The 11,924-nt window shown below is 42.5% G+C and overlaps 1 protein-coding gene across 1 annotated transcript in view; it reads left to right on the forward strand.

Annotated features, from left to right (window-relative positions):
- EFEMP1 (EGF-like fibulin extracellular matrix protein 1) overlaps positions 1-9,473 on the forward strand; it is a 53,516-nt gene extending 44,043 nt beyond the window's left edge. Inside the window, exons 8-11 of the mRNA XM_083175903.1 lie at positions 79-198; positions 3,286-3,412; positions 4,509-4,704; positions 5,730-9,473. Coding sequence (XP_083032029.1) covers positions 79-198; positions 3,286-3,412; positions 4,509-4,704; positions 5,730-5,891 — 605 coding nt within the window. The 3' untranslated portion in view covers positions 5,892-9,473. The remainder of the gene's footprint in view (positions 1-78; positions 199-3,285; positions 3,413-4,508; positions 4,705-5,729) is intronic.
- Positions 9,474-11,924: the final 2,451 nt, after the last annotated feature.

Consider the following 11,924-nt stretch of genomic DNA (forward strand, 5'->3'; position numbering starts at 1 on the left):
GGAAACTAGAAAGTAGAGTTGTCATGGTCATGGCAGATTAATTTCAAATGTTTTTATTGTAAATGTCTTATTTAACAGATATCGATGAATGTAGAGCATCCAGCTATTTGTGTCAATACGAATGTGTTAATGAACCAGGAAGATTCTCCTGTGTGTGCCCAGAAGGATATCAACTTGTTGGAACGCGATCATGTCAAGGTATGTATGATAATTAAATAATTATATTTTCAAGTATCGATTATACTCAATGAAACATATTGTAAAATCTCTGTATAATGCACAATGGACCTGATTCAGTCAGTTGGAATTTTGTGAAACTTTGCTTGTGCTAGGGTGCATAGGGGACTGCCCAGCACAGTGCAAGGCAACCCCACTCACCAGTTCCCCCCTCCACCATGTTATGTAATACTCCCCCCACCCTTCCAGTACATAGACCACTAATCGATAAAGTGTGCACATTGCTATAGAGCAAGAACCTTGTTACCAGCTTCCGCCTGGCTGTGCAGCCCAGCTGCAATGCCAGGTGCAGGCTGGCCATATTTGGGGTCCCAGCAGCTATGTATAACACCATGCAGCCTCCATGACCCTCCCCCAAGAGGTCTAGGCATGCCTGTGTTGTCCAAATCACTCCCACAAAATTGTCAGTCATCGTCTTTATCATGTCACCACCACAAAGCCGCCCCTGTCCAGCACTGGAACTGCAATCTCCTGTGATCTGCTCGGGTCTTTGGTAACGGTTTCCCTGCTCGGGTCTTTAGTAACGGTTTCTGCTGTAACTCAGTTAAATATTCTCCTGGATATTAATTGTCTAAGAGAAGAGGAGGTCATGTGCTCCAAGGGTTTTAACAAGGTACAGGAAGAGGAGCAACAGAACATGAGAACATGTACTGAAACTAGAGGGATGAAGATTAAGGGGAAATATGAGGAAAAATTACTTCACAGAAAGGGTAGTGGATGAGTGGAATGGCCTCCCATCAGAGGTGGTAGAGTTAAATACAGTAGAGCAATTTAAACATGCTTGGGATAGGTATATTGATAGCCTTACAAATAAATAAGGATCAAATATGGTTTGAGGTAACATGTTTAAAAAAGGGGCAGACTAGATGGGCCAAGTGGTTCTTATCTGCCGTTACATTCTATGTTTCTATGTTACTCAGACCTTTTTTGGACAGAGGTTTTTCCTTTCATAAATAAAGTGTTGAATTTATCATTGGAGCTTCTGCTGTAACTCAGTTAAATATTTTCCTGGATATTAAATGTCTTAGGCCAGATTTGTATATCAGCATGTGCCACTTTGGCACAATTGCGGAAACAACCAGTACCTTTTACCCATCTGAAAGTAGTCCATTTCCACTTTGTGATGGAAACTGAGAATATATGCCTCTGCCTCCTGCCCATTAGTGCAATGGATGCCTTGGCATCTATTCATAACAGAAGACAATGTGGCTCAACACATTGTACAACCCTCTCAAACTGACCCTCTTCAATTATGCTTAAATGAGCAAGAACCAGAACCCATATAATTGTTACCTGCTATGTCCCTGAGCTCCGGTGTGGATGGTCGCGCAGGAGTTTCAGCGATGGGGTCCAGCGGCGGCCATCATCTTCTGCTGGGCAACACCCCGAACTTGCACCTTCCGTGTGGCAGTGGGGGACGCAGACAGGGGCTGCGGCTGATGTTTCCACGCTGGAAGAAGGCAGGCTTTTTGAATAAAACCCGGCTCGCCTCTCTCAGATGCGCTGGTTATAGCGTTCTGCATGCCAGTTCTGCTCCAGCTTGTCAGCCTGTCCTCAGCATGTCTACCTGCCTGCTACACTGGGTCAGTGTCACCCCTGCCTGCTCCAGGAGATTCTTGGCTGTATCTCTCTATCCATCTATTTTTCAGATAAGTCCAAGATCTCTTGCATCCTTGGTTTAAACTGTTTATTATAACATAGAAGGAAAAATAGAAAGTCCCAAAGCGCAATCTTAAAGTCCTTGCAGCCTCAATATTGATGGAGGATCACTGGAATGCCTCCCTTGTAGAATTTGCAGAAAGAAAAACAATATTGATGGCGCTTAACTCCTTTGGGCATGTGACATGTTGCAATGGTGGTAATGGAATGGATTTATTGACTCCTATCAAGTTTTCTTTATAGCGTCCCCTTATTGATGATTCAAATGAGATATGGCTCATTTGAGTATTAAAAAAGAAAACAAAGTGGTATTTGTAAATAGAATATTCAGTTGCCAATAAAACAGAACATCAGAGGGAACCAGTATATCGTACCAAACTCACTAGAGAACGTGCATAGATGTGTATATAAAGGTTTCTTTATATCAGGGTCACCCAAGGTGAGGGGTTTTGTGATCTGGATAAATGTGTACCGTACGACATATGATGGTACTCCTATAATAGTTTCTTTAAAAGACGGTCCTCTAGACAAGCTCCTAGTAGTGCGAGGTCAGTGGCGACTCAGGAGACGTCCTGCAGGAGACTCCTGAGCCGCACTACTCAGAGCTTGTGAGAGGGGACGCTATAAAGAAACCTTGATAGGAGTCAATAAATCCATTCCATTACCACCATTGCAACACGTCACATGCCCAAAGGAGTCAAGCGCCATCAATATTGTTTTTCTTTCTGTTTATTATAACATCTCTGTACATTGTTGCATTTCCCAGTAAGGGCCTGGTACTGTTAGTATTACCATTGGTTCAGTGGTATCTCGCTGTAAGGGTATTGTTTTATTTAGTTACAGCTTGTGTATTGTTACACCTAGTGTCTCTAGGGACTAGTATCCTTGGGTAGTACTTGTGCATTGTTGCATTTGTAGGGCTGTACTCTCCATAGGGGGTGTGTGGTCAGTCCTTTCCAGACTCTCTCCTTGTGATGCTTAGCCTCCTGCAGCAGCCTTGTCCCTCATAAGACCAGCCAGTGGGGGCTGACCTAATTTGCCCTCACAAGCGTGGCTGTTAAAGGTGAAGCCTTAGTTTGCAGGAGGCTAAAGGGATTGCTGGGCATCTGCAACTGGGTTTTCACACATTCAACCCTAACAATAATATTGTTTAATACTGTATGGTACTTTGTAGTATTCTCAGTGTATTGTGCATAGTGGTATCACATCCTTGTATGTCATTTATTATTACTGTATTTTTATGTACTATGTAATTATGTCTCAGATTCCATGTGCATGTTTCCTTCCCTGATACCTGCTTTTCTCTTCTGTATAAGCTCCTGCACCTTTTTTTACGGGTTTATGTTATGTGATAGCACAGATGTTTTATACCATATAATATATTTTCAGACATAAATGAATGTGACAGCAACACTCATGATTGTGGGGAAGACGGCATGTGTTGGAATTATTTTGGTGGATTCCGATGTTACCCAGCAAACCCTTGCCAGGACCCTTACATTCGTACGTCAGAAAAGTAAGTATACTACTTGTAAAATCATACAGTACTTGCCGGCTTTATATTTCTCATCTCTGGGAGATGCCTGGAGAGGAGATGCCTGGAGAGGAGATGCAGCTGACCACTAGAGAGATAGGCCTAGGGCAGGCAAGTCCAAACTATGGCCCTCCACCTGTTGTGAAACTACAAGTCCCATCATGCCTTGACACATTTTGGCTATTAGGGAATGCTAAAACTATTGCAAGGCATGCTGGGATGTGTAGTTTCGCAACAGCTGGAGGGCCATAGATTGGACATGCCTGGCCTAAAGAGTTTATGCCGCTGGGCTCCACCCCTTTCTAAGCAAAATGCTGTGAAATATGGATCTGGGGCTAAAAATAATGTCATTTACATAATTTAATCTCCACCTTCAGCATATGAGCCTGCAATTCCTTGTATTATTTACCCATACTGCCACTTCACTAGGAAATGTGTGGGATGCATGAGACCCACCCGGACAAGTATGTGTAAAATGTTCTGGACTACAGTGCTCCTTGCTGTGTGATTTCAGTGCTCAGAACTTATACCTAGATAACAGGAAGAATAGAATATCAGACAATCTCCAGCATTTTTTTCTCGGAGATAAAAAATGAAGCTACAGTAAGTATCTTCATCTTCATTTTCAGAATGTGGTCTGTAGCTACACCATACTTGCCTACCATTTTTGTGGTAGTTTCCCACAGTCTTGGAAGAGTAGGGTTCTCCCACATCCTGCCTAGTGAAGCAGAGCAGGATTTCAAAGGGAAGGAGGTGGAGCTTATTTTTTTTTTTTAAATAGACCATATACACGTATGTTCGTAACCAGCCGAGTTGTAACTCTGCTGAAACACAGGAGCTTAGTAGATTTACACCCTCAGTATCAGCTCCACAATCTATCTGCTATCTGGTCAGTATGCTTTCACCTATTCGAAGATATGTTAAATATATGACAGTGTTGCCAAGAAACAGCTAAACATATTTACTGTATAGGTAAATGAGACTATATGAAGGTTAAATGTGGTGGTAGATCAAACAAAACTATACATAGTGTTTGGACTTTTACATAAGTTAGTAAAAACAAACTTTTATTTTTCAGTCGCTGTATCTGCCCTGCTACAAATCCACTTTGTCGGGACCAACCATACAGCATTGTCTACAAATACATGAGCATCCGATCCAACCGAGGTGTGCCTTCTGATATCTTTCAAATCCAGGCGACTTTGGTCTACTCTAATACAATAAACACATTTAGGATTAAATCTGGTAATGAAAATGGAGACTTTTACTTACGGGTAAGTTTTTGAAAAAATTCTGAAGTTTTTCAAATTAAGTTATGTGCTGTAACCCCAAATGCTTGTGTTTCCATATAACAGACTACTTATATATAGCATACCTCCCAACACTCCGCAATCACAACTGGGGTGGGGAGGGGGTTTGTGATTATGTCCATACACAGTGGCAGGATCCTCATCTGATTTTTGGGAGCCTTGCGTCCATTCCTTGCAGCCCTATAGCAAGCAAGCTATATAGGGCTGAAGGAGGGTGAGCACTTCACTAGTAGGTGTGGCTTCACTTGCATGAATTCACACTGAACAGATAATTCTGCCACTTACAATTGATTGCATCTGGTTGGGCGGAACCTGATATGATGGAAGGGGGAGAGAGTTCTAACCTATTCAAGTAAGGTAATTGTGTTCACATAACTGAGAGCACATACAGACCAAGAGAAGTACTCATTTATGTCTGGAAAAGCCATATGGCTTGTGCATGGGTATGAGCAGATATACTGTAAGGCAGGGGTGGGGAACCTCAGGCCCGGGGGCCATATGCGGCACCCGTAGCCGGTCTGAGTGGCCCGCCCACCCACCTGGCGGCTTTGCCTGGAGTTAAGTACAGGGGAATTCTCACGAGAGGTCAGTAGTTCTTGCGAGTTTCCTCTTAATCAACAGCAGCCAGAGACTGTCAGTACTATTCAATGGCAGCCGCTGGTGCGCGGGATGGCTGCAGCAGGACAATTTGTAAGAGAAATATTTACATATGGCCCCCGAAGGATTTTTTTCCCCATACAAATGGCCCTTGGCACGAAAAAGGTTCCCCACCCCTGCTGTAAGGGATGGCAATAATGTGGGTAAAAGGCACTAGCAAATACTCTTGTCAACATTTTCCTGTCACTCTTTAGTCATTCTATGTTCCAGATGCAGGTTATGTTTTGTGAGTTTCAGATCATTTTTGTTATTCAGATAATTATAGTGATAATCATTATGCAAATACAGTGAACAGTAATTTAAGGTCCATCTTTAATTGTCCTATCTTTCAGCATACAAGTGGATTAAGCGCAATGCTTGTCCTGATCAAGCCATTAACTGGACCAAGAGAACACATCGTTGACCTGGAAATGGTGACTGTTAGCAACGTATTGGGCTACCGCTCAAGTTCCATTTTACGACTAACAATAATAGTTGGGCCATATGCATTTTAGTGCCACGGCCAAATATTCAACACTGGAAATAAAATAATATACTCTACAGTACATCACTCTCTATTTATAGATGATTTTGTTTGAATCACAATTTATGCATAGCCCATGCACACCTCCTTGTAATTATTACATTACAAATACATACTATTGCTTTGCCTCTTGTCAAAATCTGCCTGTGGTCTATCATCTGTGGATGCAGCCAATTCATTTATGCAACCAATATTCGCGAGAACGCAACTTTCCATTCAGCAAAATGGAGTCACATTAATCCACAGCACATTGGCACAGTGATTAGCATTGCAACCTCAAAGCACTAAGGTCACCGGTTAGATTCCAATCAGATCCCTGTCTGCATGGAGTTTGTACATCCTCCATATATTTCCTCTATTGTTACATTTGCTTCCACAGTAAAAAAAAAACAGTTGGTTAGTTTAAGTGGTCTCTGACATAATGAGTTCTTCTGTGTATTGTAAGGAATTTAAGGGAATGTTTGTCAAGCCTTCTAAAGATAACCAATTAGATTCTAGATATTTACCTACTGGATTCCATACAATTATAGCTAGAATTTTATTGACATGAGCAACACCACCACTTGTCCCCTTTAGAAGATTTTATATTCTACTCTTTGGGGGGATATTTCAATCCTGGGTCACGACTGTCGGGCTAGCCCGACAGCCGTGACCCTGTCCCATTCTCGGCCGGCTCGGTGTGAAATCGGCAGGCGGGATTCAATGTCCCACCTGCCGAATGCTGAAAAGGGGGCGTGGTCATGAGATAAGGCCGTGGATTGTTGAGCTGCAGCCAGGATCTCTACAATCCACGGTTGTTCTCGGCAGATTGGGCCCGACTGCCTCTAAAGTCGGGCCTGTTCTGCCAAGATCCCTGTTCAGTGCTGTTGGGGAAGACAGCATTGAATAAGGCCCCGCTGCTATTTCCCCCGTCGGGAATAGCGGCAGGAGATGGAATACCCCCCTTAGACTGTAAACCTTAGTCGGGCAGAGGCTGATACAAATGACCACATTATAACACAACAACTAGCTACTCCATCTTCCGCAATAATGTAAAGTGCCTTGAGTATTTTTAGGATAAGGTGTTATAAAAATAAAGAAATATTGTTTCAGAAATCAAATGACGTTTGTGGACAGCAGTCTCGGATATATTGGTCTTGCCAACACCTTGCTGTATGTATTTGATTGGTACATTTGAAATCATTTCTCTTTTTAGTGAAAGCATAACAGAACACTATTACAAAGATATTTTTTTATATCATGTAAATATCTTGCCAGTAGTTATTTGTTCCAAGTCTTTGTTTCCTGAAATTGTGTTATTTGTTTGCATTTGCCTTAATTGCTTACTTTGCAACCTTTTGTATTATATTGTATACAATATACAAACAAGTTGTTTGTAATCTTCTAATCAACAATAAACAAAATACATATATTTATACATTAAGAAAACTTTGTTGCCACCACACTTTAGGGCACACTTTAGGCCACACTTTAGGCCTCATTTGGTAGTTGCAGTGTCTAACTTTGCAGATTGCATTGGTGCCGCCTATATGGTCCAACCAGCAATCAGTCTAAGGAAATACAAACCGTAGTGGAGAAATCTGATCAGTCCAATGCTGTGTACACGCGGTGCAATTTTGACTTACCCGATCGCAATTTGATCCCGATGCGCAGCCCCGCGGCATCGGAATCGATGTCGAAGTCTATTTCTACTATCTCGGAATGAGGGCTATGCTGCTCAATGGCCTCCGCTATCCCTCCTCGGGCACCGTCCCTCCATCCCTGCCAGCCGATGCCGTTAACCCGAATGGATGTCGGTGGCTGTCGGTTTGGCACCGTGTGTAAACAACACTACTGTGCAAAAGGCACACCTTCTGTTCAGTTAGAACCACCATTTTCATTCAATAATGTTACCTCTAATATGTGTAGTCATCCACTGTGACTTGATAATAACAGTTAAAACTATACACAATAATAATTAAAACTATATGCAAACTATTATAAATCCACATGAATCATAGAAGTATTATATATAAATCTGATAGAATGTACTAAATACACACTGTATATAATACATCTATTTATATAGTGTGTGTGTGTATGTGTGTGTGTATAAACACATACTGTAATACCACTTTAGATTGCACTACATAGCTAAATCAAATAATCTTGTCTAAAACATTTAAACCAATAGTTTGTTTCATCTCAGATGTTCTAAGCATCTCTTAATGTGCCCGGCTACAGATATATGTGTAATATGGGCCTAATTCATGTTTGTACACAATGCCAAACAGAGTGATTCTCATCTGACTGGGCATGTGTCGTGATCCCACTGTGCTGGGCCAAGCTGCCTTTGCAATCACACTTTGATTTGACTCACAAGGCTGCGAATTCGCAGCCTTGCAAGTCCACCAATCCCCGCCAGTCCCCCCGTCCCCCCTCGCAGGGCGTGTCTCTATGCACAGGCTGCGAATGGATGTTTAGCATAAAAATCCATTTGCATGCTGTGGGGAACGACCACATCTTTCGATGGTCGCGACCATCGAAAGATGCACACATATAAAAGTGACTTTCAAATCACTTACATATGCGTGCAAGCTGGGACAGAAATGGGCGGGCAGCTGACATCAGGTGATGTTAGTTGCCCGCCGCCTGCACCAGCGTCATGGCCTCATTACCATGAGAACGCCCAGCATTCTCTCGGGAATGCCCATGAAACGCTGGGCGTTCCCACATGGTAATGGGGCTGCCCGGCACCCCCTGCTCGCTGTGTAGGGTGCATGCACCCGGTGAACAGAATGTTCGCCGTTGGTGCACGCACACTGCTACTGCACATGTGCAGCAATGTGCCTGCGCCGTGCTTGGAGAACCGAATGGACTGAAATAACACCCTTTATCACAAAGTGATTGACAGGAGGGGACCATTTTGGGGAGTTAACGGGGAGTGGAGACAAAAAAGCAGGCCTAGCTGGGCTATTTTCAGGGTGTTTTTCTGCCTTCAGCTACGATCATGTACACAGAGAAACATGGCATCCACTTTAGCTAATGCTGGGCCAGTCTGCATGACCATAGGGCAACCCTAGCAGTTGATGTTCCTCACTGTTGTGTGCATAGCAGCAAATGAGTTTGCGATGGCTCTGGTGTGCGCTTAGCATTGTTTCGCGCTTAGCATTTTTTCTTGCCAGCAGTTTCACGTGCTAAGATTCCAAAGCCCTAAAAAAAGAAATCTGAATTGTGAATGGAATTGTGTAGAGACATAAATTAGGCCCTTTGTGACTTTTATGATTATACAATAATGTCATTAGTTGGTCTTCATGTATTGTTAAGGCATTGTTACAACTGTTTTTACTTCATTGTACAAAGTTTTTAATAAAATAAATATTAAACTAACAAAGTGGTTGTGTTGTGCTTATATATAATGTCCCTACATGCTGGCATTTGATGAAACTGTTGTAATATAATGAGAAGCAGTGGTGTTTGCAGCTTCTGTATTAAATGCAATCTGTATGTACTGTATAATGCCTCCATCAATTACATATATCTGATGTTACAATTAAAGAGAACCTGTAACTTGTATGGCTATGTTTATTCCATAATACCAACTACACAGGGCCCCACCACCTGCACGCTGCCCCATAGCCACACACACACACATGCACATATGCAAACGTGCTGCTCCATAGTCTCACACACTCATAAAACACAAGCTTCCCAATAGCCATACACACAGACACACTGCTTCATAGCTACGCATATACACCATATCTCCCAACTGTCCCGTTTTTTGGGGGGACATTCCCACGTCCCACACAGGGCTGGCAGTGTCCCACGGCCGCGGGGAGGGGGGGGCAGTTGTGAGTCCACTCCTGTTACCTGTGAATAGACGTTGTGCGCATCCAGGGGCACACACACATATGCTGCCTTATAGCTACACAGACATATGTTGGCCCATAGCTACAACACACATAAACGCGCATTCCATGTGTGTATGGAAACCCCTCCCCCTTTCATTAAAAACCTAGGTTTGTCCCAGATTTTTCCAGTAAAATGCTATCCATTTGCAGTTGTTGACAAACTTAAGGGCTCACAAAATACAGATGTCTCATATCGAGAGGTTCTTGTTTCTGTCACTTGCCCCGTACAAGGGGTTACACTTAAAAAGCAAATAATGTCAACAGGCATCAAACACAGTTTGCTAAACTATAACCGATGCACAAATAGAGAAACCACCCAGCAACCAACTCTCTCCTGCCAAGACCTCCAAGGACGATATTTTACAAACGGCAGTAAGCTGAAGATAATATATGGCGCTAAAATAACCTAATATCCTAAAGTCCTCAATATATCTTCGAGAAAAGAAAAGTCTTAGCGTGCTAATATACGGGGTAATTATGTTTATATAATGCAACATCATTTCACAAAACAGCAACATAATGAAGGAGTATGAATAAGCCAAAAATGACCAAATGAGGAAAAATAGATTGCTCTCAGATGGACAGGCTTTTCCAATCTACTACCTTGGATATATGCCATGGAAATGTTTACGTGTCCTCTGGCTATTTTCATTTTGATCCAAACTTTCATTTTTATTCCTCAGTTTGCGATCCAATATTACAAGAAGAAAGTTGACTCAGCATTTAAGGAGATCTGAGGGGATTCATTCGCTATTAATATCTGACAAAAGTCAGTCAGATGGAATCAGAAATGATGGGAACTGAGTGTTCTCAAATATAGGTAATTATTGTTTCAATCACTGTTATTCTTATATAGATAGCAACACAACAATCTATCCAAGATAAAGCAATAAATGGACTTTAGGTGCAATTGTAAAAAGGTCAACATGGAGAAAATGTCAATATAAAAATGGTCGACACATTAAAAAAAAAGGTTGATGTGATTTCTTAGGTGTTTAGGGAGTAAATTTTGACCTTGTGGCACATGGACCCCCAAATAGTGTACTGCGTCCCCTTACATGTCTTGATTTAGCCATGATTCGGGCAAGGTGCCTTGTTATGCTACTGCTGCACTCTGCACCCTTTACAGTTCCCATGTGGATGGTAAAGTATGATGTACTAATTAGCACCAGATCATCTGTCCACAAAGTACACTTCTTAATAAGACACTATTATTTTTTTTTTTTTGTTGAACAAAAGCTAGCACTCCACACCTTAGGGATAATGTGATTCACTCTTGTCTTCTACACTATCTTCTATAACAATTATCCAAGTTAATACCAGTGATAAAATGCCCTTTGCAATAAAGTATACTATAGCTATCTTGGGCCTTGAGCAATCTCTGGGCAGGCCCCTTTCCCTCTCACCAGAGCAGTTGCGGAAACATTATCATGTGCAGGTCTCACACTATGTTCTCAGTGCTCTGGGCAGCTGCTTATAACTGCCTAATGCATACCCTCAACAAGTTCCCATGGGCGTGCCCCCTCGCCACCGCCCTATGCCCCCAACAGCCGCACTGGTAGGTGCGTATGACCCGTTCCCACTCGCACCCAGCATCTGCACATGCGCAGAAATGCGTATGTGCACAATGAAAACATCGGTCCCCCATGCAAACACGCACAAGACTAATCAGACTAGAATAACCCCCTATCAGGGAAGTCCAGGAATAGAGCATTCTGTCCCTCCTGGAGAGGGTCATACTAGTACCATCAAAGAAACTAAGTAGAATGAAATATAAATAATATTGAATAGATGTTTATTATAGACAGAGATAACAAAAAATATATAGCATTACAGTCAAATAAATATATAACAGAAATAACTGTATCTTATCTCCCAAGTGTCCTGATTTCAGCATCACAAATCGGACACTGTCCCACTGGCCTACACGTGGGCCGCAGTGTCCTGCCGGCAGAGGTAGAGGTTGTTGTGATCACATCTGCTCTGCAAAGCAACCGGTGATCACTGAATAAATATGTGTGCACATGCAGTGAGGTGATCTAGGGGCTGCCTAGAAATTTGGGCCATGCTATGAGGACATGCCTCTCTCACCTTAGACCTCGCCCCCTCCT

Source organism: Crinia signifera, chromosome 3 (assembly GCF_055691185.1).
Source record: "Crinia signifera chromosome 3, ASM5569118v1, whole genome shotgun sequence".
Classification (NCBI taxonomy): Eukaryota; Metazoa; Chordata; class Amphibia; order Anura; family Myobatrachidae; genus Crinia; species Crinia signifera.